At 32.5% G+C, this 27,958-nt stretch overlaps 1 protein-coding gene across 1 annotated transcript; it reads left to right on the forward strand.

Annotated features, from left to right (window-relative positions):
• LOC127739186 (dynein axonemal assembly factor 10-like) lies at positions 1 to 26,496 on the forward strand. Its single transcript, XM_052250795.1, has 8 exons — positions 1 to 290; positions 3,681 to 3,781; positions 10,759 to 10,886; positions 11,192 to 11,293; positions 20,171 to 20,286; positions 20,808 to 20,942; positions 22,539 to 22,636; positions 25,845 to 26,496. The coding sequence occupies exons 1-8, from the start codon at positions 117 to 119 to the stop codon at positions 26,050 to 26,052; spliced, it is 1,062 nt and encodes a 353-aa protein (XP_052106755.1). The 5' UTR covers positions 1 to 116; the 3' UTR covers positions 26,053 to 26,496.
• Positions 26,497 to 27,958: the final 1,462 nt, after the last annotated feature.

Raw genomic sequence — 27,958 nt, forward strand, 5'->3', positions numbered from 1 at the left:
AAAAAGATTCACTTCCGGTTAAAGTTCGCGAAAGAAAAAGAAATTTCATGTTGCTACAGGATTGGGTTTAATCGAATTTCTACAGGCTTTCCTTGTTGAAAAGGTTTTCGAAAAAAATGGAGAAACCACAGATTATTTCCCATGTACAGAAACCAGTAAATTACACATTGTTCGATACAAAATGGATTCCTTGTAGCGCAAAATTTATTGTACTTGGTAACCATGCACGCGGAACTGGAGCATTTCAAGTTTATGAAGTACAACATGGTGATATTAAATTAGTTCATGATGTAAGTTAGATTAAATTTCCCAACTATCTGTCACCTTGTACTTGTGTTGTCTCCAACAAGTTGGGCTCAAGCCACCATTTTGGAAAACACCTTATCGTTAGTTATTTATCCGCCATTATTGGGCATCACAGACAATCACGTAAAATTTTGACATCACAAGAGTAAATGTCGGATAGCACACGAGAATAGTGATGCTTGTATGACATCAATAGTTCAAGTGTCACAAATTCTCTGATAAGTGTCACTGATTCTTAAAATTATGACAAGATCTATAGAATTATAGTTATCTCGTACCATTGTAAACTCGTACCAATGTCAACTCGTACCACTAAACAAAAACTCGTACCAATGCAAACTCGTACCACTGCTAACTCGTACCACGGTAAATTCATACCATTGTAAACTCGTACCAACTTATTTAAATGCATTCAAATGGTGTTTAATGATGAATATATACTTTAATTTCACTGAATACCTCTTAAGTCTGTAAAATGTATATAATTTGAAATTACAATAACCAATTTGTAGCTAATTTTCCTTGTCTAATTGGATAGAGAAAACCGTGGCAGATTGGCTTTGTTGTCTCCCTTGAATAGACTCTTTTTTAAACTTTTACTGACAACTATTTGATTTAATTTTTAATCATTCCAAATCAGTAACATTGAATAGATTTGGGTATTTTTCTATTGTTTCTAAAAGGAATTTTATTTAATGAACGAATTTATTGATTGTGTTTTAAAGGTTTAAAATTGTTTATGACCAACAGTTAGAAAGTATGAAATTTATTTTTATACAATATTCAGCACATTTCAGCAGAATATGACCATGCTTATATGATTATACAAGTTGATTAGTTAAAGATAAATAAAAACAAGTTGATTAGTTAATAATCAACCAATAATCACACAATCAAAGGAATTTAATATATTTATTAGCATGGTAATTAAGAAATTACATTCGTATTTTTGTCTAAGTTTTCATTAAAATTTGGTATAAATTTCAAAGATATTTTAATTTTTTGTATAAAGCTTAAAAAAAAAATAATCATAAAACATTCGTATTTTTGTCTAAGTTTTCATTAAAATCTAGTATAAAATTCAAGTAATTCAACTTTTTTTATTTAGTTTACCAAAAAAAAAATCATAAAACATTCGTATTTTTGAATATATTTTTAATGGTACGAGTTTGCAGTGGTACGAGTTCTGATTGGTACGACTTCCCAGTGGTACGAGTTTACGTTGGTACGAGTTAACTTTTTTGGTACGAGTTTACGTGGTACGAGTTTACAATGGTACGAGTTAACTTGCTTCCGATCTATAGACCTTATCGCTATTTGGAAATATGCGTCACTTGATCCGAGAATCTGTGCCTCTTGAACTATTGATGTCATACAACAATCACTTTTCCATTGTGGCTTCAGGTAGTTTCTATTAATTTGTATGGCGTCCAAATTGTACGGGAACCTTTGTGATCCGTCAGGGGACTTACTTAAATGAGTGATTTTCTAAATCACTGATTCAAGTAACATTATGTCCATAAAGGTTGGAAGAAAGAGTTGTCTTTCTTTAATAATCACCTATTTAAGTAGTACAAATTAATCACTAGACTAAGTGATTTAATTTTATTGTAGCTTTAAATATAGAATACTAATGATCCAGGATTAATTATGTTGGTAAAATTATCAGAACCAACATCTGTGTTGATAGGATGACCGGGTCATGTCAGGTGATGACCTTGTACTAAATCTAGGATAGTGACATAATAATCACTTGTTTAAGTACTTTTTCAAATATATGATACTTTTAAGCAGGTGTCATACCTCAATTTCCTTCATAAAAATCACTTCTTTAAGTATCATTATTTTAATAACCCCCACTAGTTTCAACACCCCGAACAGTGAAATTTTGATCGCGAACAGTAGAATTTTATTACATAATCTATAAGACGAAACCTTGAATTTTACAGGAAAAATACTCCCACTGCTGGGAAAATCTATTAAGAAAGTATCAGTTCATTATGTAAAGCCATTTTTATAGCATTTTTTCAACTAAAATAGAATTTGCAGCTAAATGACTGCATCAAAGGCATATACACCTTGCTGCTTAAAAGAAGCAAAAAGTTCATTTTTTTCTATTTTACTAATGAAAAGATATTATCTAAACCTATGTGTTAAAAATTTTGGTAAAACTACAAAATCTTAATTTGTGACAAAACTTCGAATTTGCTACTTAAATAAATGTAAGTGATTGAAAATCACTTATTTCAATAAGTCCCCTGACTGGTGATGTCCAGTAATGGCGGACAAATAGCAATAAGATGAATTGTTTCTCGAAAGAATGGTTCATTTGCCAACAAATGAGTTCTCCCATGTTTCTTTGTGTCCTAATACTCATTTGCTCTCATTCAAAAGAGGCAGGTGTTATCTGATGAGTTCCTGAAGGTTATTGGGGCATGTTTGTTTTATTAAACATTTTACTTGTAGGTTATCAGGTTTTGCTGGAAATTGTAAACTACAAAATGTATAAGTTACATTTGTAGGTTTAAAAAGTAATCTTAGGGGTAAATGGATCACCAATGATTTTCTTATTTGACTAACCAAATTAAAACAAGTCATGCAAACAATATCCTTACTAGATTGTGCTGATGAATCAAGCAAAGCTAAACATGCTAAAAGAACTTTGAATTGTTCAGAAAACAACTTTTTCTAAACTGACTAAAGTGTAACGGTCAGTTACAATGTAAACAAGTTTTTGACTGATTTATGAAGGAATTTGTGCACTTAGACCTCAAACATGGTGACGAAAGGGAAGTAAAGCTTGCTAAAATTTTGTTAATCGAAACCTACAATGTATCTATAACAGTTACTATATGATATTGCAATTCGTCTTAACTTATAATGATGTGTAACAATATGCTTTAAAATCATATGGCCAAGTATTACCCATACATGTATCTGGGAGTTTTGTTTCAGCTCTCGGAAAAACCACAATTTCCCACACGTTTTCTAACCCTAATGAAAATTCTTTATACATTGTACCTACAGGTGAGGATCCAGAATTTTATCAAATTTATATATGGGGGTTCAGGGTATGGTTCTAATTAATGATTAAATTTGACATGACTAAAAAAGCAAATGGAAAGTGGGCTCATTTTAAAGGACCTTTCAAGATGAAGAACACAATACTTTGATAATTTTGCTATTTTGTAGACTACATGTACTAGTATTCATGATTTTTCGTCTCATGTATACTGGACATTCATCCCATATCCTTTCTATTCTAACATAAAATCTCATGATACCCTACATTTATGAGTAAGGATCGCATTACAAAAAAAAACTCTTTTATACATTTTATCTATGAATCTTTAAAATAATTTTTGTGTTAACAGATTGAGAAATCAAAAGCTTTGAAATGTGGAACATTTGGAGCATCAAGTTTACAGCAAAGATATTTTGCAACTGGAGACTTTGATGGAAAAATGCAGATATGGTTTGTAATTTTGATTTTTAATTTATTATATATTTTGCAAGTTTATTTTATTTGCTATGAAAAAGAATTAAATAAGATAACAATGTCCTATTTTAGATTCAAGATTGCTGACTGTTGGACCTATCCAGAATTTAAGTATTTGTGGGCATGTCACACCAGCTAATTACAGTTAATTTTGTAATATATTGGTAATTCCTGTATATGTACATGTTCCTTAAAGGAGACATGACACGATTTTATCGACCTGTCAAATAAGCATATTTCCATAACAATCTAGTTGGTAAAGATTCAGATGAAGAAAAACATTTCTTTTAAAAATGGAAACTTTATGATAAATGAAGAAAGTGTCCTTTGAACCAATTATTTGGTATGACCGTACAGCATCCAACAATGAGAAAACTCTTATACCGTATATTCGGCTATAAAAGACGATAAAGTTAAAATGAAAAGGTGAAACAATTTTAACGAGAAAACTAACTTATTTATAACAAAATAATTTTGCCGAAAAAATTTGACAGACATGAACCAATGAAAACCACTGATCTACATGCTCCTGATTTAAGACAGACACATTCAAAATGTGCCGGGGGTATATTTTTGTGAGTGCCCCCCCCCCCCCCCCCCCCAAAAAAAACCCAACAAAAATAAAAACAAAAAAACCGTGTGATAGTGGTCTTACAGCAGTACATAAGAACTATAAAAACCAGTCTAACTCAAAAGATCAGTACAGGTATAGAACCACTAATTAAGGCCCGGTCGGAAAGAACATACAAGAAAGTAGTACATATTTTAAACAAAATAGTTCCTACGCATAGCTGTATCTTTGTCAATAGGTGGAATATTTGGGTAGTTTTGGTATCAAATGAAAGCTTGGGGACTTGGGATCACTGTAGAACCCTTGTTGAAAGTTTCTTTTGAATAATAAAGAAGTATATACAATTTTTATAGGAGGGCTCATTTGCCCTGTTGTTCTGATTAGAAGTACCTGTTTTTGTACTATCAAACTTCCCGGAACCAGTACGCTCTAATATGCAATTAAAGGTATGTTGAATTTTTCAGCACAAGTCAGGATAAGGTATAGTTTTGACGTGAAATAACTGCTACTTTATTTGAACTTAAGACAAAGTAGCCATTAATGCTTAAAATTGCAGAATTTAACATAGAAAGCAATGGGGCTATGAATTAGTGGTTTTATACCTATTACTGAAAGGCATGTGAAATTCTATTTTTAGAAATCATACCCTTTACAATGAAAATTAGTCACATTTGTTGTCAGTTATCATGTTACATTATTTTTTTGATGTACCAATTATGTTGGTGTCAAATTACAACCCTCAAATTGCTACAATAAGGTATTTCAGCCTTTTTTGAGCATTTAGCATGCACACAGTTAAGATTTTACCTGAAGTTTAAATTTTTCCATTACCTTAGACTGAAACCAATGAAACATGTATATTATGACTAGTTAGTAGTATAAATATTGCTTTTGGTCAAATTATCTAGTGAGTGTTCATGTTTTATTGAGTTTCTTAGTGAATCATTTATTTTCAAATGAAATTGATGTATACTTATATAGGATTTCCAAAATCTCACTTGAAATGCATTTTATAACCAGTTTAGCAAGTTGCCTAGCTGGGAGATACATAAATTGCTCTTTTTGATCCATGTTTATACATAAAAGTATGGTTTTTACCAAATCACTCTCCTTTTTCAACATGTAGAAAAAAGGGGGGTCAAAATTATCTATTATTTTTATGTTTGGACCACTGTATTTATATTCAAGGAAGAATCTTTGATAAAAATAAGACAAATATGTAAGGACACTGCTATTTGAGTAGATATTAACAAATAAGAACTGGTAAACATTGAAAAAATGTCATATCTGTCACTATTAGTATTCCTATGGAGTTTTCTTTGTATAACGCATATGTTACTACCAGTCCAATTTGAGCTTGAATTCAGTGATATTGTGTTTTGACTAAAGCTTTATGTGTTTTTCTATGCTAGAAATAGATCATAGAAGGAAATTAAGTCAAGCAGAAGTCAATATAACAAGTTAGGTGCTGTTATAGGTATAGAACCACTAATTAAGGCCCGGTCGGAAAGAACATACAAGAAAGTAGTACATATTTTAAACAAAATAGTTCCTACGCATAGCTGTATCTTTGTCAATAGGTGGAATATTTGGGTAGTTTTGGTATCAAATGAAAGCTTGGGGACTTGGGATCACTGTAGAACCCTTGTTGAAAGTTTCTTTTGAATAATAAAGAAGTATATACAATTTTTATAGGAGGGCTCATTTGCCCTGTTGTTCTGATTAGAAGTACCTGTTTTTGTACTATCAAACTTCCCGGAACCAGTACGCTCTAATATGCAATTAAAGGTATGTTGAATTTTTCAGCACAAGTCAGGATAAGGTATAGTTTTGACATGAAATAACTGCTACTTTATTTGAACTTAAGACAAAGTAGCCATTAATGCTTGAAATTGCAGAATTTAACATAGAAAGCAATGGGGCTATGAATTAGTGGTTTTATACCTATTACTGAAAGGCATGTGAAATTCTATTTTTAGAAATCATACCCTTTACAATGAAAATTAGTCACATTTGTTGTCAGTTATCATGTTACATTATTTTTTTGATGTACCAATTATGTTGGTGTCAAATTACAACCCTCAAATTGCTACAATAAGGTATTTCAGCCTTTTTTGAGCATTTAGCATGCACACAGTTAAGATTTTACCTGAAGTTTAAATTTTTCCATTACCTTAGACTGAAACCAATGAAACATGTATATTATGACTAGTTAGTAGTATAAATATTGCTTTTGGTCAAATTATCTAGTGAGTGTTCATGTTTTATTGAGTTTCTTAGTGAATCATTTATTTTCAAATGAAATTGATGTATACTTATATAGGATTTCCAAAATCTCACTTGAAATGCATTTTATAACCAGTTTAGCAAGTTGCCTAGCTGGGAGATACATAAATTGCTCTTTTTGATCCATGTTTATACATAAAAGTATGGTTTTTACCAAATCACTCTCCTTTTTCAACATGTAGAAAAAAGGGGGGTCAAAATTATCTATTATTTTTATGTTTGGACCACTGTATTTATATTCAAGGAAGAATCTTTGATAAAAATAAGACAAATATGTAAGGACACTGCTATTTGAGTAGATATTAACAAATAAGAACTGGTAAACATTGAAAAAATGTCATATCTGTCACTATTAGTATTCCTATGGAGTTTTCTTTGTATAACGCATATGTTACTACCAGTCCAATTTGAGCTTGAATTCAGTGATATTGTGTTTTGACTAAAGCTTTATGTGTTTTTCTATGCTAGAAATAGATCATAGAAGGAAATTAAGTCAAGCAGAAGTCAATATAACAAGTTAGGTGCTGTTATAGGTATAGAACCACTAATTAAGGCCCGGTCGGAAAGAACATACAAGAAAGTAGTACATATTTTAAACAAAATAGTTCCTACGCATAGCTGTATCTTTGTCAATAGGTGGAATATTTGGGTAGTTTTGGTATCAAATGAAAGCTTGGGGACTTGGGATCACTGTAGAACCCTTGTTGAAAGTTTCTTTTGAATAATAAAGAAGTATATACAATTTTTATAGGAGGGCTCATTTGCCCTGTTGTTCTGATTAGAAGTACCTGTTTTTGTACTATCAAACTTCCCGGAACCAGTACGCTCTAATATGCAATTAAAGGTATGTTGAATTTTTCAGCACAAGTCAGGATAAGGTATAGTTTTGACATGAAATAACTGCTACTTTATTTGAACTTAAGACAAAGTAGCCATTAATGCTTGAAATTGCAGAATTTAACATAGAAAGCAATGGGGCTATGAATTAGTGGTTTTATACCTACAAAGTACAGAAACAACTATAAACAATAGAGGTAACGCACAAATACTGTAAGCTAGATCAAAGCCAAATACAACTAATACATAACTCATGTTCTTGAAGACTGAAGTATGTCACATGTAAACATTTTAATGCTCAGTCTGATTGAAAATTTAACATTTATTCAAATGACCCCTTTTTGAAGAAATATTTTGAAAATGAACATTATGTGAATATTTTCCTGGACTCAAGCATTTTGCTGGACAGGTAGCAATAAACAAATTGATTGCTAAATGATATTTGAAAGAGAGGGTGGAAATATGTGAATTTACTTTGTGTAATTCCTTAAATTTTAAGTTAGATTTATAAGGGTTTGGATGAAATTGCATACTTTAGAAATGTAATATAACTATATTAATTATTCAACATAAGACTATAGTATTTTTTCTTAAAAATGTATGGTTTTAAAAGGTAAATAACATCAAACATGTGACTAAATCACAATAGTGCCTTCTTACCTTTCACCTGGTCAAATATGCTATAGGTGTCAAAATTTAATTACTAAAACAACAGCCTCCAATAAATGTTTTGTATTGTGTAATTTTATACATAAGGTGAGACGTAAATAAAATATTAAATTGAATTGTTTACATAAAAGAGGGGAAAGTAATAAAATTGTTAATTAAATATCCTACTGCAGAAAAAGTGTGATAAAGGATTTGTTACTATACAAATCCTTGGCGTGATGTATAGTTTCCAACCAAAAATATCATAAGTACTTTATACCTATTTAAGGTCTCAAAACAAAAAACGTACCCTTTGCGAAAGCCTTATTTGACTTTTACTATCGTTTTTTTTGTCGAGCCTGCGACTTTTGTCGCAGAAAGCTCGACATAGGGATAGTGATCCGGCAGCGGCTACGGCGGCGGCGGCAGCGTTAGCTAACTTCTTAAAAGCTTTATAATTTAGAAGTTGGAAGACCTGGATGCTTCATACTTTGTATGTAGATGCCTCATGTTACGAAGTTTCTGTCAGTCACATGACCAATGTCCTTGACCTCATTTTCATGGTTCAGTGACTACTTGAAAAAAAAGTTAAGATTTTTTGTAATGTTAAATTCTCTCTTATTATAAGTAATAGGATAACTATATTTGGTATGTGCGTACCTTGCAAGGTTCTCATGACAGTTTTCACTTGACCTCGACCTCATTTCATGGATCAGTGAACAAGGTTAAATTTTGGTGGTCAAGTCCATATCTCAGATACTATAAGCAATAGGTCTAGTATATTTGGTGTATGGAAGGACTGTAATGTGTACATGTCCAACTGGCAGGTGTCATCTGACCTTGACCTCATTTTCATGGTTCAGAGGTTATAGTTAAGTTTTTGTGTTTTAGTCTGTTTTTCTTATACTATATGCAATAGGTCTACTATATTTGGTGTATGGAATGATTGTAAGGTGTACATGTCTAGCTGGCAGGTGTCATCTAACCTTGACCTCATTTTCATGGTTCAGTGGTCAAAGTTAAGTTTTTTAGTTTTGGTCTTTTTTTCTATTACTATATGCAATAGGTCAAATATATTTGGTGTATGGAAATATTTTATGATCTATATGTCAGTCGCCCAGGTTTTATTTGACCTTGACCTAATTTCACGGTTCATTGCTCAGTGTTTAGTTTTTGTGTTTTGGTCTGTTTTTTCTTTAAATATAAGCAATAGGTCAACTATATTTGTTGTATGGAAGAATTGTTAGCTGTACATGTCTGCCTGGCATGGTTCATCTGACCTTGACCTCATTTTCATGGTTCATTGGTCAATGTTTAGTTTTCTCGGTTAATGTTAAGTTTATGTGACAGTTGTAATAAAGCTTTATATTTAGGACTATCAACATAATATCAATGATTAGTAAAGAAGGCGAGACATTTCAGCGTGTGCACTCTTGTCTTTTTTCTTTCTACTTCTGGCGCACACATAGTTATAATATTACCGTAACAGAGAGAAAAAAAAAAGAATTTGATCATCAATTATTATAAAATTTATATTTGCAATCATGATTAAAAGTAGTTGTATTTAAATGGAAAAAAAAGGAGGAAAGCCGTTTATTAAATTTATTCATCAGACAAACCCATATGTATGGTAACAATCCGATCGGTATTGTCTGAAAAATCGTCGTCGTCGTCAGACTTTTCGCATGAAGAATTAATATCCTTTTCTTGGTTATTTTCCACACACAATGGCTCAAATTGATGAGCTCAATTGTCTTCGTAGTTTGTCAGTTATCGGGAAAAGTGCTGTCAATATCGTCCATAGTGTATCGACATTGTCCAGTTAGAGACATTTTCCCAGCTTGTGACCACTGACATAAGCACGATCACGTGATCATTATCTAATTAAAAATCATTCTTTATGACAAGCGCTGGATCTTTGACCTAAAAAAAATGCAGATTGATCAGGTTTTGACAAGCAAAATTGTACAAAACATGTTTTATGACTAATATTTATTAATTTAATAAGAAAAAAAATTAAGAAAAAAAAATCGTGTCACGTCTCCTTTAAACCATGTGTTACAGATAGGGAATATCAAGTGAGAGATCTTCTTTCTTTTGGATGAAGAAGTTCCAGTAAAAGTCATGATGAAGAACAGAACTAATAGTTTCTTGATGTATAAAACTTAATCTTGGGAATGTTTTCTTGTGGGCATTTGACCTCTCTTGTGGTAATGTGTTCACATGGCAACATATTCACAATGAGTGTCAGAAGTCATGGGTTGGAACCCCAGCCAGGTCAATTCAAAGACTTTAAAAGTTGTATTTGATGCTTCTCTGCTAAGCACACAGCAGTAAGGAGTAATAGCACAGACTAGTTCTGGTTGGCTCAGAGTCAGAATAATGTAAATTGGTTCAGTGTCATGTCTTCCTGTGGACTGTTGGAATATGGATTTAATTTGCTGCTGGACCTTAACAGCTATCCCTCATCATCAGCTTGCTTAAATTTATCCTACAAAATGTATACCACTTTTCCCCATAAGAAAAACAAAGAAAATAAAAATTAAACATTTGCTGGTGTTGAATTTTGTATGTCCAGGTTATATGTTTTATTGTTGTTTATATATTGTAGGAACTTAGAGGCAATGGAATTACCTGTGTATTCTGTGAAAGCCCACAAAGAAATTATAAATGCTATTGATGGAGTTGGTGGTTACATTGGAGAGGGAGCTCCAGAAATAGTTACAGCAAGTAGAGATGGTATGAGTTCTACACTTCTGAATGATATGAAAAAGCACAAGCCAAAAAAATATGTGTATTTTTGTGTTAGTTGTGTTGTATGATGTTAATGTTAATATACATGATATAAGAGGTTAAATTCAATCACCAGAGAATTTTTTTGGTTGAAGTATTTTTTGATGAAGATAAATCCAGAAAATTGCTTCAGTTGCACTAGATTTATAAAGTGTTATTTAGATTTTTTTTAAATATCAACATTTAAAACACTTAATTTAACTTCTTGTTATGCTTTTAAAGTGTTAAAATTTTATTTTCTGTTGAAACAGGTGCTGTAAAAGTATGGGATCCCAGACAGAAAAATGACCCAGTGGCTACAATGGAAGCTGGTGAAGGAGAAGATAAACGAGACTGTTGGACAGTTGCATTTGGTATATTTTTTTATTCATGTTCTTCAACATTTGGTTCTTTTTTCATTGTACATGTACATGTATTTGTGGAATTATATCATTGAGGATCCTTTGCACTATCAGTATATTCAAAATTCCCAGGGTGTTATATCATGTATATGAATTTTGTTGAGAGAACACTGAATTCTTACATTTATGAAATCATTGAAACTATGTTTTTTTCACTAAAAAGTTGTGAAAATATTTGGTTATATTTTCATGTCAGGCTAATATTCAGGTGTTATTGAAATTATATTAAAAAAATGTTTGCAGCCCTATAAAAAATACATGGTACTTGTCTGTTTGTTTTTAAAACAGAAACAGTTACAAGGAAATTAATAATTTCGTACTTAACCACAAACTAGTGTTCAATTATACTGTATGTTGACCTCTAGAATTATGTTGGTTGGTGGGATGCTGTCTCATCAAGATATTTATTATCCAACCTTGTTACATCTCCCTTTCATTCATATTTTCAGAGTGATAGATGTGTTTGCCCAGCGTATGCTGTTTACATCTCTTATTTATATTTTCTCTTTAAGGACATGCCTATAACCAGAGTGATAGGTGTGTTTTACAGGGTTACTGTTTACATCTCCTCTTATTTATATTTTCTCTTTAAGGACATGCCTATAACCAGAGTGATAGATGTGTTTTACAGGGTTGCTGTTTACATCTCCTCTTATTTATATTTTCTCTTTAAGGACATGCCTATAACCAGAGTGATAGATGTATTTTACAGGGTTACTGTTTACATCTCCTCTTATTTATATTTTCTCTTTAAGGACATGCCTATAACCAGAGTGATAGATGTGTTTTACAGGGGTTGCTGTTTACATCTCTTATTTATATTTTCTCTTTAAGGACATGCCTATAACCAGAGTGATAGATGTATTTTACAGGGTTACTGTTTACATCTCCTCTTATTTATATTTTCTCTTTAAGGACATGCCTATAACCAGAGTGATAGATGTGTTTTACAGGGGTTGCTGTTTACATCTCCTCTTATTTATATTTTCTCTTTAAGGACATGCCTATAACCAGAGTGATAGATGTGTTTTACAGGGTTACTGTTTACATCTCCTCTTATTTATATTTTCTCTTTAAGGATATGCCTATAACCAGAGTGATAGATGTATTTTACAGGGGTTGCTGTTTACATCTCCTCTTATTTATATTTTCTCTTTAAGGACATGCCTATAACCAGAGTGATAGATGTATTTTACAGGGGTTGCTGTTTACATCTTCTCTTATTTATATTTTCTCTTTAAGGACATGCCTATAACCAGAGTGATAGATGTGTTTTACAGGGTTACTGTTTGCATCTCCTCTTATTTATATTTTCTCTTTAAGGATATGCCTATAACCAGAGTGATAGATGTATTTTACAGGGGTTGCTGTTTACATCTCCTCTTATTTATATTTTCTCTTTAAGGACATGCCTATAACCAGAGTGATAGATGTGTTTTACAGGGTTACTGTTTACATCTCCTCTTATTTATATTTTCTCTTTAAGGACATGCCTATAACCAGAGTGATAGATGTATTTTACAGGGGTTGCTGTTTACATCTCCTCTTATTTATATTTTCTCTTTAAGGACATGCCTATAACCAGAGTGATAGATGTATTTTACAGGGGTTGCTGTTTACATCTCCTCTTATTTATATTTTCTCTTTAAGGATATGCCTATAACCAGAGTGATAGATGTGTTTTACAGGGGTTGCTGTTTACATCTCCTCTTATTTATATTTTCTCTTTAAGGATATGCCTATAACCAGAGTGATAGATGTATTTTACAGGGTTACTGTTTACATCTCCTCTTATTTATATTTTCTCTTTAAGGACATGCCTATAACCAGAGTGATAGATGTATTTTACAGGGGTTGCTGTTTACATCTCCTCTTATTTATATTTTCTCTTTAAGGACATGCCTATAACCAGAGTGATAGATGTATTTTACAGGGGTTGCTGTTTACATCTCCTCTTATTTATATTTTCTCTTTAAGGACATGCCTATAACCAGAGTGATAGATGTGTTTTACAGGGGTTGCTGTTTACATCTCCTCTTATTTATATTTTCTCTTTAAGGACATGCCTATAACCAGAGTGATAGATGTGTTTTACAGGGTTACTGTTTACATCTCCTCTTATTTATATTTTCTCTTTAAGGATATGCCTATAACCAGAGTGATAGATGTATTTTACAGGGGTTGCTGTTTACATCTCCTCTTATTTATATTTTCTCTTTAAGGACATGCCTATAACCAGAGTGATAGATGTATTTTACAGGGGTTGCTGTTTACATCTCCTCTTATTTATATTTTCTCTTTAAGGACATGCCTATAACCAGAGTGATAGATGTGTTTTACAGGGTAACTGTTTACATCTCCTCTTATTTATATTTTCTCTTTAAGGATATGCCTATAACCAGAGTGATAGATGTATTTTACAGGGGTTGCTGTTTACATCTCCTCTTATTTATATTTTCTCTTTAAGGACATGCCTATAACCAGAGTGATAGATGTGTTTTACAGGGTTACTGTTTACATCTCCTCTTATTTATATTTTCTCTTTAAGGACATGCCTATAACCAGAGTGATAGATGTATTTTACAGGGGTTGCTGTTTACATCTCCTCTTATTTATATTTTCTCTTTAAGGACATGCCTATAACCAGAGTGATAGATGTATTTTACAGGGGTTGCTGTTTACATCTCCTCTTATTTATATTTTCTCTTTAAGGATATGCCTATAACCAGAGTGATAGATGTGTTTTACAGGGGTTGCTGTTTACATCTCCTCTTATTTATATTTTCTCTTTAAGGATATGCCTATAACCAGAGTGATAGATGTATTTTACAGGGTTACTGTTTACATCTCCTCTTATTTATATTTTCTCTTTAAGGACATGCCTATAACCAGAGTGATAGATGTATTTTACAGGGGTTGCTGTTTACATCTCCTCTTATTTATATTTTCTCTTTAAGGACATGCCTATAACCAGAGTGATAGATGTATTTTACAGGGGTTGCTGTTTACATCTCCTCTTATTTATATTTTCTCTTTAAGGATATGCCTATAACCAGAGTGATAGATGTGTTTTACAGGGGTTGCTGTTTACATCTCCTCTTATTTATATTTTCTCTTTAAGGATATGCCTATAACCAGAGTGATAGATGTATTTTACAGGGTTACTGTTTACATCTCCTCTTATTTATATTTTCTCTTTAAGGACATGCCTATAACCAGAGTGATAGATGTGTTTTACAGGGGTTGCTGTTTACATCTCTTATTTATATTTTCTCTTTAAGGATATGCCTATAACCAGAGTGATAGATGTATTTTACAGGGGTTGCTGTTTACATCTCCTCTTATTTATATTTTCTCTTTAAGGACATGCCTATAACCAGAGTAATAGATGTATTTTACAGGGTTACTGTTTACATCTCCTCTTATTTATATTTTCTCTTTAAGGACATGCCTATAACCAGAGTGATAGATGTGTTTTACAGGGGTTGCTGTTTACATCTCTTATTTATATTTTCTCTTTAAGGATATGCCTATAACCAGAGTGATAGATGTGTTTTACAGGGTTACTGTTTACATCTCCTCTTATTTATATTTTCTCTTTAAGGACATGCCTATAACCAGAGTGATAGATGTGTTTTACAGGGTTACTGTTTACATCTCCTCTTATTTATATTTTCTCTTTAAGGACATGCCTATAACCAGAGTGATAGATGTATTTTACAGGGGTTGCTGTTTACATCTCCTCTTATTTATATTTTCTCTTTAAGGACATGCCTATAACCAGAGTGATAGATGTGTTTTACAGGGTTACTGTTTACATCTCCTCTTATTTATATTTTCTCTTTAAGGACATGCCTATAACCAGAGTGATAGATGTATTTTACAGGGGTTGCTGTTTACATCTCCTCTTATTTATATTTTCTCTTTAAGGATATGCCTATAACCAGAGTGATAGGTGTGTTTTACAGGGGTTGCTGTTTACATCTCCTCTTATTTATATTTTCTCTTTAAGGACATGCCTATAACCAGAGTGATAGATGTATTTTACAGGGTTACTGTTTACATCTCCTCTTATTTATATTTTCTCTTTAAGGACATGCCTATAACCAGAGTGATAGGTGTGTTTTACAGGGTTACTGTTTACATCTCCTCTTATTTATATTTTCTCTTTAAGGACATGCCTATAACCAGAGTGATAGATGTATTTTACAGGGTTACTGTTTACATCTCCTCTTATTTATATTTTCTCTTTAAGGACATGCCTATAACCAGAGTGATAGATGTGTTTTACAGGGTTACTGTTTACATCTCCTCTTATTTATATTTTCTCTTTAAGGACATGCCTATAACCAGAGTGATAGATGTATTTTACAGGGGTTGCTGTTCACATCTCCTCTTATTTATATTTTCTCTTTAAGGATATGCCTATAACCAGAGTGATAGATGTATTTTACAGGGGTTGCTGTTTACATCTCCTCTTATTTATATTTTCTCTTTAAGGATATGCCTATAACCAGAGTGATAGATGTATTTTACAGGGGTTGCTGTTTACATCTCCTCTTATTTATATTTTCTCTTTAAGGACATGCCTATAACCAGAGTGATAGATGTATTTTACAGGGGTTGCTGTTTACATCTCCTCTTATTTATATTTTCTCTTTAAGGACATGCCTATAACCAGAGTGATAGATGTATTTTACAGGGGTTGCTGTTTACATCTCCTCTTATTTATATTTTCTCTTTAAGGGCATGCCTATAACCAGAGTGATAGATGTGTTTTACAGGGGTTGCTGTTTACATCTCCTCTTATTTATATTTTCTCTTTAAGGGCATGCCTATAACCAGAGTGATAGATGTGTTTTACAGGGGTTGCTGTTTACATCTCCTCTTATTTATATTTTCTCTTTAAGGACATGCCTATAACCAGAGTGATAGATGTGTTTTACAGGGGTTGCTGTTTACATCTCCTCTTATTTATATTTTCTCTTTAAGGATATGCCTATAACCAGAGTGATAGATGTGTTTTACAGGGGTTGCTGTTTACATCTCCTCTTATTTATATTTTCTCTTTAAGGACATGCCTATAACCAGAGTGATAGATGTATTTTACAGGGTTACTGTTTACATCTCCTCTTATTTATATTTTCTCTTTAAGGACATGCCTATAACCAGAGTGATAGATGTGTTTTACAGGGGTTGCTGTTTACATCTCCTCTTATTTATATTTTCTCTTTAAGGACATGCCTATAACCAGAGTGATAGATGTATTTTACAGGGGTTGCTGTTTACATCTCCTTATATTTATATTTTCTCTTTAAGGACATGCCTATAACCAGAGTGATAGATGTGTTTTACAGGGTTACTGTTTACATCTCCTCTTATTTTTATTTTCTCTTTAAGGACATGCCTATAACCAGAGTGATAGATGTGTTTTACAGGGTTACTGTTTACATCTCCTCTTATTTATATTTTCTCTTTAAGGACATGCCTATAACCAGAGTGATAGATGTATTTTACAGGGGTTGCTGTTTACATCTCCTCTTATTTATATTTTCTCTTTAAGGACATGCCTATAACCAGAGTGATAGATGTGTTTTACAGGGGTTGCTGTTTACATCTCCTCTTATTTATATTTTCTCTTTAAGGACATGCCTATAACCAGAGTGATAGATGTGTTTTACAGGGGTTGCTGTTTACATCTCCTCTTATTTATATTTTCTCTTTAAGGATATGCCTATAACCAGAGTGATAGATGTGTTTTACAGGGGTTGCTGTTTACATCTCCTCTTATTTATATTTTCTCTTTAAGGACATGCCTATAACCAGAGTGATAGATGTATTTTACAGGGTTACTGTTTACATCTCCTCTTATTTATATTTTCTCTTTAAGGACATGCCTATAACCAGAGTGATAGATGTATTTTACAGGGGTTGCTGTTTACATCTCCTCTTATTTATATTTTCTCTTTAAGGACATGCCTATAACCAGAGTGATAGATGTGTTTTACAGGGTTACTGTTTACATCTCCTCTTATTTATATTTTCTCTTTAAGGACATGCCTATAACCAGAGTGATAGATGTATTTTACAGGGGTTGCTGTTTACATCTCCTCTTATTTATATTTTCTCTTTAAGGACATGCCTATAACCAGAGTGATAGATGTGTTTTACAGGGGTTGCTGTTTACATCTCTTATTTATATTTTCTCTTTAAGGACATGCCTATAACCAGAGTGATAGGTGTGTTTTACAGGGTTACTGTTTACATCTCCTCTTATTTATATTTTCTCTTTAAGGACATGCCTATAACCAGAGTGATAGATGTATTTTACAGGGGTTGCTGTTTACATCTCCTCTTATTTATATTTTCTCTTTAAGGACATGCCTATAACCAGAGTGATAGATGTATTTTACAGGGTTACTGTTTACATCTCCTCTTATTTATATTTTCTCTTTAAGGACATGCCTATAACCAGAGTGATAGATGTGTTTTACAGGGGTTGCTGTTTACATCTCCTCTTATTTATATTTTCTCTTTAAGGACATGCCTATAACCAGAGTGATAGATGTATTTTACAGGGTTACTGTTTACATCTCCTCTTATTTATATTTTCTCTTTAAGGACATGCCTATAACCAGAGTGATAGATGTGTTTTACAGGGGTTGCTGTTTACATCTCCTCTTATTTATATTTTCTCTTTAAGGACATGCCTATAACCAGAGTGATAGGTGTGTTTTACAGGGTTGCTGTTTACATCTCCTCTTATTTATATTTTCTCTTTAAGGACATGCCTATAACCAGAGTGATAGATGTATTTTACAGGGTTACTGTTTACATCTCCTCTTATTTATATTTTCTCTTTAAGGACATGCCTATAACCAGAGTGATAGATGTGTTTTACAGGGGTTGCTGTTTACATCTCCTCTTATTTATATTTTCTCTCTAAGGACATGCCTATAACCAGAGTGATAGATGTATTTTACAGGGGTTGCTGTTTACATCTCCTCTTATTTATATTTTCTCTTTAAGGATATGCCTATAACCAGAGTGATAGATGTATTTTACAGGGGTTGCTGTTTACATCTCCTCTTATTTATATTTTCTCTTTAAGGATATGCCTATAACCAGAGTGATAGATGTATTTTACAGGGTTACTGTTTACATCTCCTCTTATTTATATTTTCTCTTTAAGGACATGCCTATAACCAGAGTGATAGATGTGTTTTACAGGGGTTGCTGTTTACATCTCCTCTTATTTATATTTTCTCTTTAAGGACATGCCTATAACCAGAGTGATAGATGTGTTTTACAGGGTTACTGTTTACATCTCCTCTTATTTATATTTTCTCTTTAAGGACATGCCTATAACCAGAGTGATAGATGTGTTTTACAGGGGTTGCTGTTTACATCTCCTCTTATTTATATTTTCTCTTTAAGGATATGCCTATAACCAGAGTGATAGATGTATTTTACAGGGTTACTGTTTACATCTCCTCTTATTTATATTTTCTCTTTAAGGACATGCCTATAACCAGAGTGATAGATGTATTTTACAGGGGTTGCTGTTTACATCTCCTCTTATTTATATTTTCTCTTTAAGGACATGCCTATAACCAGAGTGATAGATGTATTTTACAGGGGTTGCTGTTTACATCTCCTCTTATTTATATTTTCTCTTTAAGGACATGCCTATAACCAGAGTGATAGATGTATTTTACAGGGTTACTGTTTACATCTCCTCTTATTTATATTTTCTCTTTAAGGATATGCCTATAACCAGAGTGATAGATGTGTTTTACAGGGGTTGCTGTTTACATCTCCTCTTATTTATATTTTCTCTTTAAGGACATGCCTATAACCAGAGTGATAGATGTGTTTTACAGGGGTTGCTGTTTACATCTCCTCTTATTTATATTTTCTCTTTAAGGACATGCCTATAACCAGAGTGATAGATGTGTTTTACAGGGTTACTGTTTACATCTCCTCTTATTTATATTTTCTCTTTAAGGACATGCCTATAACCAGAGTGATAGATGTATTTTACAGGGGTTGCTGTTTACATCTCCTCTTATTTATATTTTCTCTTTAAGGATATGCCTATAACCAGAGTGATAGATGTGTTTTACAGGGGTTGCTGTTTACATCTCCTCTTATTTATATTTTCTCTTTAAGGACATGCCTATAACCAGAGTGATAGATGTATTTTACAGGGGTTGCTGTTTACATCTCCTCTTATTTATATTTTCTCTTTAAGGACATGCCTATAACCAGAGTGATAGATGTATTTTACAGGGGTTGCTGTTTACATCTCCTCTTATTTATATTTTCTCTTTAAGGACATGCCTATAACCAGAGTGATAGATGTATTTTACAGGGTTACTGTTTACATCTCCTCTTATTTATATTTTCTCTTTAAGGACATGCCTATAACCAGAGTGATAGATGTATTTTACAGGGGTTGCTGTTTACATCTCCTCTTATTTATATTTTCTCTTTAAGGACATGCCTATAACCAGAGTGATAGATGTATTTTACAGGGGTTGCTGTTTACATCTCCTCTTATTTATATTTTCTCTTTAAGGACATGCCTATAACCAGAGTGATAGATGTGTTTTACAGGGTTACTGTTTACATCTCCTCTTATTTATATTTTCTCTTTAAGGACATGCCTATAACCAGAGTGATAGATGTATTTTACAGGGGTTGCTGTTTACATCTCCTCTTATTTATATTTTCTCTTTAAGGACATGCCTATAACCAGAGTGATAGATGTGTTTTACAGGGGTTGCTGTTTACATCTCCTCTTATTTATATTTTTTTCTCTTTAAGGACATGCCTATAACCAGAGTGATAGATGTGTTTGTGCAGGGTATGACAATGGTGATATTAAATTATTTGACCTCAGAAACATGGCCTTAAAATGGGAGACTAACATTAAAAATGGAGTATGTATTATTGTAAAACACACTAAATTTGTGTTTAGCTCTTTCTAGCTGACTTCACCTCATATATTTTTCTAACTTTGTTGATTTATTTGATTTAGAAAAGATCCAAGTTTGACATATTTGTCAGTTTATTATTTTTGTAATCGGGACAGTTGCTAAAAAATTGCTTTGAAAAATTAGTCGGTTTTACAGGGTTTCTTTTAAAGAACGATATAATCTAGGTAATTTGATTTGAAGTATAAACATAGAAAAGTATAAAAATTACATATAAAAGTTATAAATAAATTTATTTTGATTAGCCTATTGAGATATGTTCTAACTTTAAAGTTATTTTACAATCTGAAAATATGAATAAAGATGATTTCTTTTAAGCTTTGCAAAGAGTGTATTTTTGTGTGTACCTTGTAATGTGTAAAAAAAAAAGTAACACAATCAAAATATTTGAAAGTTGTTTTATATATTTGAGTTTTCCTATCATATTATAATTTTTTTTTTACAAATAACTTACTGTATTTTTTTAGGTATGTGGATTAGAATTTGACAGGAAAGACATCAGTATGAATAAACTGGTAGCTACTACATTAGAATCAAAGTTCCATGTATATGATATGAGGACACAACATCCAACAAAGGGATTTGCTTGTGTTACAGAAAAAGTAAGTCACAAGTACTGTAAATTCAGAAATTTTTGCGTGCATTTATTATTGTGATTTTTGAAGAATGGACAAAAATGCAAGATTAATTATTGCGATTTGAGGTTAATCTGTATACGTATATATGTATAAGATATTAGAATATGAGTTCTTATTATTGTGATACTCACCTACCTAGTCGCATTTTTCTCATTAATAAAAACCTCTCAATAATTTACAGTATATAAAAAATGTTCCAGATTTCCATGTATGATTCCAGTAAACAATTCATATCCATCAAATTTACACAATTTTTTGTTGTATAATATGAACAACAAAAAGGTTTATGATAACCTTCTTTTGGTGTGATTGGAGTCAGTATTTATAGCTAATTTGATATGCACTGTACCTAGATTTTGTGTTCTCAATGAGTTACTTTCATAACCATTTAAACTATCTGAAAACAAATTTATAATATTTTTGGTTTAGAAAGTGTTGACTTTAGCTGAAACATTTTTTTGACAGAATATCCACCATTTGCCTGATTCTAGCATAGAATAATAATAAGAATAATAAGCTATAGAGTGGAAACACAAGAAAATTAGAGAAGACAATATGAATATAATCAAATCAGGTCTTCCTCTGTTTCTCTGTTTCTTTTGTTTTTAGCAATGCAATATATCATCATATGAAAGTAAGGTCTATCTTTTGATAAGGTTGAATTAGGAGATTATATATCTTCCGAAATATGGAAAGATAAAATTTGTTTTGTATTGAGGTTACAGATTCCAGCATTTTTAAGTGTCAAAACTTTTATTGCCTATCTTACAATTGCATATGGTTCATTATGTTACAACAGTTCTAGATTTAGAATGTTTTAGCAAAATTCAAAAGAAAAGGGATGTAAAAATCCAGCTGTATATTTTGACTGAATAAGGTTAAATTGAAAGGAGTAGGTCCGGTAAGGGCCGATTTTGGCCTCAAAATTCAGGTTCATCTCATGAAAGATTTTGGACACTTTTTAAACACTTCAGTGTCTACTTCAGTCGATTCAATTAGTTTATGGGAAAGATTTGAACTGACTTAGTCATTAAAGACACTCAAATTCAAGCTTAAATATGAAAAATCTATCAAATATGCCATAATATGTCACTTTTCAGATGGTTTTTGTCAAAAATGAAAGTGGCTGCATCCGTGTTCATTCTCAACCTTTATATATATTATGTATTATCATCAAATACAACTTACATTTCAATATTAAGAATGAAAACAAATGCAGCCACTTCCATTTCAGACGGAAACCGTCTAAAAATTAACCAAAATGCTAAAATTTCGAAGATTTCAGTAATTTAGCATGACTTAATGATGCTAGTACCCGATACATGAGCATTTTATTGTCAAAAACAGCCCATATTTATGTAACAGAAGTATTCTTCTTTCCAATAAATAGCTAAAAATTTACATTTTAACAATTTTGTAAAACTGCTATATTTTGGGGCCAAAAAGGAGTCTTACTGGGCCTACTCCTTTAACAGGAAAGTCTTTTTAAAAATGTTTCCCACTACTGTTCATAATGACCTTAAATATATGTCTAATTTATATTACAATTATTTTTACCAGGCACATAAATCTACAGTATGGGGCTGCAGACACTTACCACAGAACAGAGATGTATTCATGACACTTGGAGGAAATGGTACACTGAATTTATGGAAATAGTAAGTTTAATTCTACATTTTAATAATTGAAGCCAAATTTACAACATACTTTTCTTCCATCAAGAGAGCTATAAAAAGAATGATTCAGCAGTCTAAGCTATATCAATGCAACAAATTTGTATTGGTGGAGGAAGCCAGAGTAATTGAAGAGTACAATTGGCAAGAAAACTGGTAATCCTTGCCAATAGACTACTTTCCAGTTTGTTGCATTTCCGTCAAAAACATTGGTTACTGTTAACATCATTTGTGCGTTTAGGGGCGTCATCACTTCCTTCCAATGTTGAGCGAGAGGTTGTAATATATGATGCTATATTGCACAAATTATTCGGCAATTTAAATTCTTATAATTGATAATCAGCACTGCTGTCATTAGGGAATTGTGATTAAGTACCTATGGAACAAACATTATTTCTAGTTTATACTGCATAATAACGATCATGAAGGCGCTTGATGAACTTTAATAGTGCAGGGAGGCAGGCACTCCCCTCTATTTGGTAATTGATGTCCTAAAGGGGCGCATAATTGACGAAATTTTCCGGTGAAGGAAATAATTCGAAAGTGATCTATTAAAATAGAAATCCAAAACACCTGCCACAGTCTTTGACAAGCTAGTGATTATTGTAGATGTTCTGCTTAGAACACTTGGCCACCAAAGCTGACCTATAAAAAGAATGACAAAAATTTTTTAGAAAAGTTTCTGTTTAGTCTATTCACATCATTTTTATACGACCGCAAAAAAATTTTGTGGTCGTATATTGGTATGACGTCGGCGTCGTCCTAAGACACATTGGTTTTCGCACTCTAACTTTAGTTTAAGTGAATGGATCTCTATGAAATGTTACCATAAGGTTCAATACCACAAAAGGAAGGTTGGGATTGATTTTGGGGGTTATGGTACCAACAGTTAAGGAATTAAGGGGCCAAAAATAAGCATTTTTGTAACTTCCAGACATAACTTGTGTGTCAGTGTATGGATCACTCTGACATTGTACCACAAGGTTCCATATCACAAAGGGAATGCTGGGATTGATTTTGGGAGTAAATGCCTCAAAATTTCAGGAATTAGGGGCAAAAAACAAGCATTTTTCTAGTTTCATGACAATAACTTGTGTGTAAGTGTATGGATCTTTCTGAAATTGTACTACAAGGTTCCATATCACAAAGTAAAAGCTGGAATTGAGTTTGGGGGTAATTGTCCAAAACGTTTAGGAATAAGGGGCCAAAAATAAGCATTTTTCTAGTTTCCAGACAATAACTTGTGTTCAAGTGTATGGATCTCTCTGAAATTGTACTGCAATGTACCATATCACAAAGGGAAGGCTGGGATTGATTTTGGGGGTGATTGCCTCAAAATTTTAGGAATTAGGGGCCGAAAAGGGGCAAAAAACAAGCATTTTTCTAGTTTCAGGACAATAACTTGTGTGTTAGTGTATGGATCTTTATGCAATTGTACTACAAGGTTCCATATCACAAAGGGAAAGCTGGGTTTGAATTTGGGGGTAATTGCCCTAAACGTTTAGGAATTTGGCCAAAAAACAAGCATTTTTCTAGTTTCCAGACCATTACTTGTGTTCAAGTGTATGGATCTCTCTGAAATTGTACTGCAAGGTACATTGTAACATACCACAAAGGGAAGGCTGGGATTGAGTTTGGAGGTGATGAATCATAAGGGGGTTCAAAAAATTGGGGGGGGGGGGGGGGGGGAGATTTTTTTTCCCTTTTTTTAGTCCCCTACCGACGAAGTCCAAGGGGACTTTAGGTTTGCACTCTGTCCGTCTGTCTGTCCATCTGTCAGTCCGGCCAATCAGTTTTCCAGACTTTTTTTCTTCATGCTTGAAGATATTGATTTGATATTTGGTTTATTGTTTTATCATGACAAGTTACAGGTCAAGTTCAATTTTCACGATTTTAGCTTTTCTCTTTGTTCAGTAAAAGCCCTTTCCCTAGAATTAAATTTTTGATGAAATACTTATTAATCAGTAGTTTCTGTTCAAAGGGAAATAACTCATTTTTTAAAAGGCAAAATGACATTTTGGATTTTTTTCCTTTTCTTTGGTAAATTGTTTGAAGAATTTAGTGGTAGGTTTGTTTGTCATTCTTGAAGATATTGATTTGATCATTAGTATATAGTTTTATCACGACAAGTTACAGATCAAGTTGGAATTTTGTTCCGGTCTGATGATTTTGTGCAGAGTTATGGTCTTTGGACATAGAAAATTCACTTAAATAATCAGTTTTCAACAGTTTTTTTCGTCATGCTTGAAGATTTTGACTTGATATTTTTATGTAGTTTACACCAAGACAAGTTATAGATCAAGTTAGAATTTCGTTCCATAACAATGAATTTTTAACCGGTAGGGGACTATGTATTGCCATGCAATACTCACAGAATGCTTGTTCTTTAAAATTTTCCATTTTAAATTGGTTATTTCTGATTTATATATAAAAGCAAATAATAATGATATGGTTTGAAAATTTTTAAGTTCTTAGACCACATTCATTCTGTGTCAGAAACCTATGCTGTGTCAAATATTTAATCACAATCCAAATTCAGTGCTGTATCAAGCTTGAATGTTGTGTCCATACTTGCCCCAACTGTTCAGGGTTCGACCTCTGCGGTCGTATCAAGCTGCGCCCAGCGGAGTATTTTATTTAGAGACTTGAGATGATTTAGATCTTGATATAGACACCTGTCTATTGTTGAAGACTGTATGTGTACCTTTAGATGTTTCTCTGTAATTTGTGTTGTTTGGTTACTGTCTCATTGACCTGTGTATCCTTCTTTTTCCTATATTCATATCAATCATTATACAATGGAAAATATCATTTAACTTGCCAAAATCATGAGAAGCTGTATATATCAGTTTTAAATAATGATATATATATATGCAGATAACTCTCCACCAGAGACCAAATGACACAGAAATTAACAACTATAGGTCACTGTACAACCTTCAACAATGAGCAAAGCCCATACCGCATAGTCATCTATAAAAGGCGCCAGAATGACTATTTTTTTAGGTCTCTTTTTGTCATATAGCTTATAATGTTTCTGCTTGTTTATACATCCCTGGCTTTCAAATCTTTAGGTGTGAGTTTTCCTGATAAAGATAAATCTAATATAGCATTGAGGACACACAAAATTGTGTTATTTTCATTGACAATGCAGGTAACATATTAATCTTTGATAATCTTGTTTTATTTATAGTACATATCCAGCAAAGAGGGTGAAGGAAGATGAGAATGGAGCAGAAATGGGTGTGGCTGGTACTGTCAATCTATTACAGAATGTAATGATGTCAACACAACCAATCAGCTCCTTTGATTGGAGTCCCGACAAAGAAGGACTATGTGTCTGCACTGCATTTGATCAAACATTACGTGTTCTTATTACTACAAAACTTAACAGAGTCTGATATGCAATTGAAAAACGATGTTTAAAAAATTACCAATTTGTTTTAGAAAATCCTTCTCAGCCCAATAATATTTGATATTTTTAAAAAATTTGAAAAATGTTGTAATTCTTGGATTGTGAAGGATTTTCTTGAAATAAATACCCTTATTGGGCCTGATGAAAAGTTTGAGCTCTTCTGGCCAAATGTACAGAATGGAATAGAAGGCATTTTCAGTGAAAGCATCCCTGATTATTGTTGAACTGATATCATGTGCTTTGCATATGGATACTACCAAAGAGATGATTCATCTTTGAGATCTAAAATACAGCAACATTAAGATTTCTTACGATCAACATTATAATAATTGTTTCATTACAATTACATGCACACTGGTTGTTTTATTGTTATTTATTATTTAGTGAATGTTTTTGCATTAATGATGAATAAAAAACTTATTATATTTCAGTTGTTGATTTACTTAAGTTTAATTTCATTTTATAATTGAACCAGTTTTTACAATAATTGTTACAATGCATGTTGTATGAAGGAGAATAGATTTTGTATTAAGTTGCCTTGGCCTTATTGCTTAAGGTGTAGTCCATTTAGCTCATGGCTAAAGACCTTCCCAAACATAATAATAATTCAGATAAAAAAAAGTAGGTGCACAATTGCCTCATATAGTGAAGATTTTGAGAAAGTTTCATAAATTCTGATTAGGGGTTTAAGAGGAGAATCAGATACAAATGTGTGCTGTAGAGTGCATATATGACAAAAGTCCATGTCATACCAAAGTAAATCCCAAGAAATTAATTGGCTATAGAAATAAATTGATGGTGCCCTAGTAATGTGAGTAAAATTCTGAGAAAGTTTCACACAATTCTGTCTAGCGGTTCAGGAACAATGATGATACAAAAGAGGGATGTACTGACGAAGGAATGGACAACAACAACAACCCCCCCCCCCATCACTGTATAATGCTAGCTTCAAAGAGCGGGGTATAAAAATGGAATGGAAATTGGATTATACCTTTACCTCGAATTTATTAATCTACACCAGCAGTATGATTAAAACCTATATATTTCTTGTAGATAAGTACACATAGAAAGAAAGTAGTGGCAAAGGAGGTAATAGAAGGTTGACAAAACTTTCATTCAAAATGATCAAAGATGTCACCTGTTTAAGAAGGACAAGTTTATTATGAAGAGAATTTTATATAATCACCATGAGGGTCTGGATTGGGTGTGGGTGTCTATAGTTCTGTATATATGTTTTTTTTTTTAAATATTTTTTCTCTATCTTATATTTTAATTTTTTATCCTTTATTCTCTATTCATTATGTTTAACCACCTCATTATTATCATTTTTTTTTTATCTATTTTTCTCCATTCTTAATTTTTTGCCCATTATTCTCTATTTACTAAATCCCATCCAGATCAATGAACTTTAGTATGTAAAAAGATTTGAGATCAAAGGTCAAGGTTAATTCTGGTGTCCAAGTAACGACCTTGTCTTGATTCATATATCAAATAATGAGGTCTGTCTTCATTGACCTATGACTAGGGTTGGTTGATTAGTTGAAGTTCTAAGATCAAAGTTTGATTCATGTCAATGGGTTCATACGCTTGTGATGATCTGCTCGTCAGAAAATGTCAGATCCCACAAGACAGACCCTCAACCAAATCAATTGTTGCTCACTTATCTGGACTAAACAGTGAGTCAATGGACTATAAAGTAGAAGTAGTTCTGATGACAAACTCTCTCTATATATATTTGTATGCATGGCTTTTGCTGGCTTTGGCCAAAGTTATTCTAGCATGAAAGTGTGACTTGTGAACTCCTGAGAAACTGGTCTTGTTTTAAAAGTGCAGATCATACTAAGTAAAAAGGGCAGCATGTCATTTAAAAGCAAACAAACAAATCGAACTTG

Source organism: Mytilus californianus, unplaced genomic scaffold (assembly GCF_021869535.1).
Source record: "Mytilus californianus isolate M0D057914Y unplaced genomic scaffold, xbMytCali1.0.p SCAF_4, whole genome shotgun sequence".
Classification (NCBI taxonomy): Eukaryota; Metazoa; Mollusca; class Bivalvia; order Mytilida; family Mytilidae; genus Mytilus; species Mytilus californianus.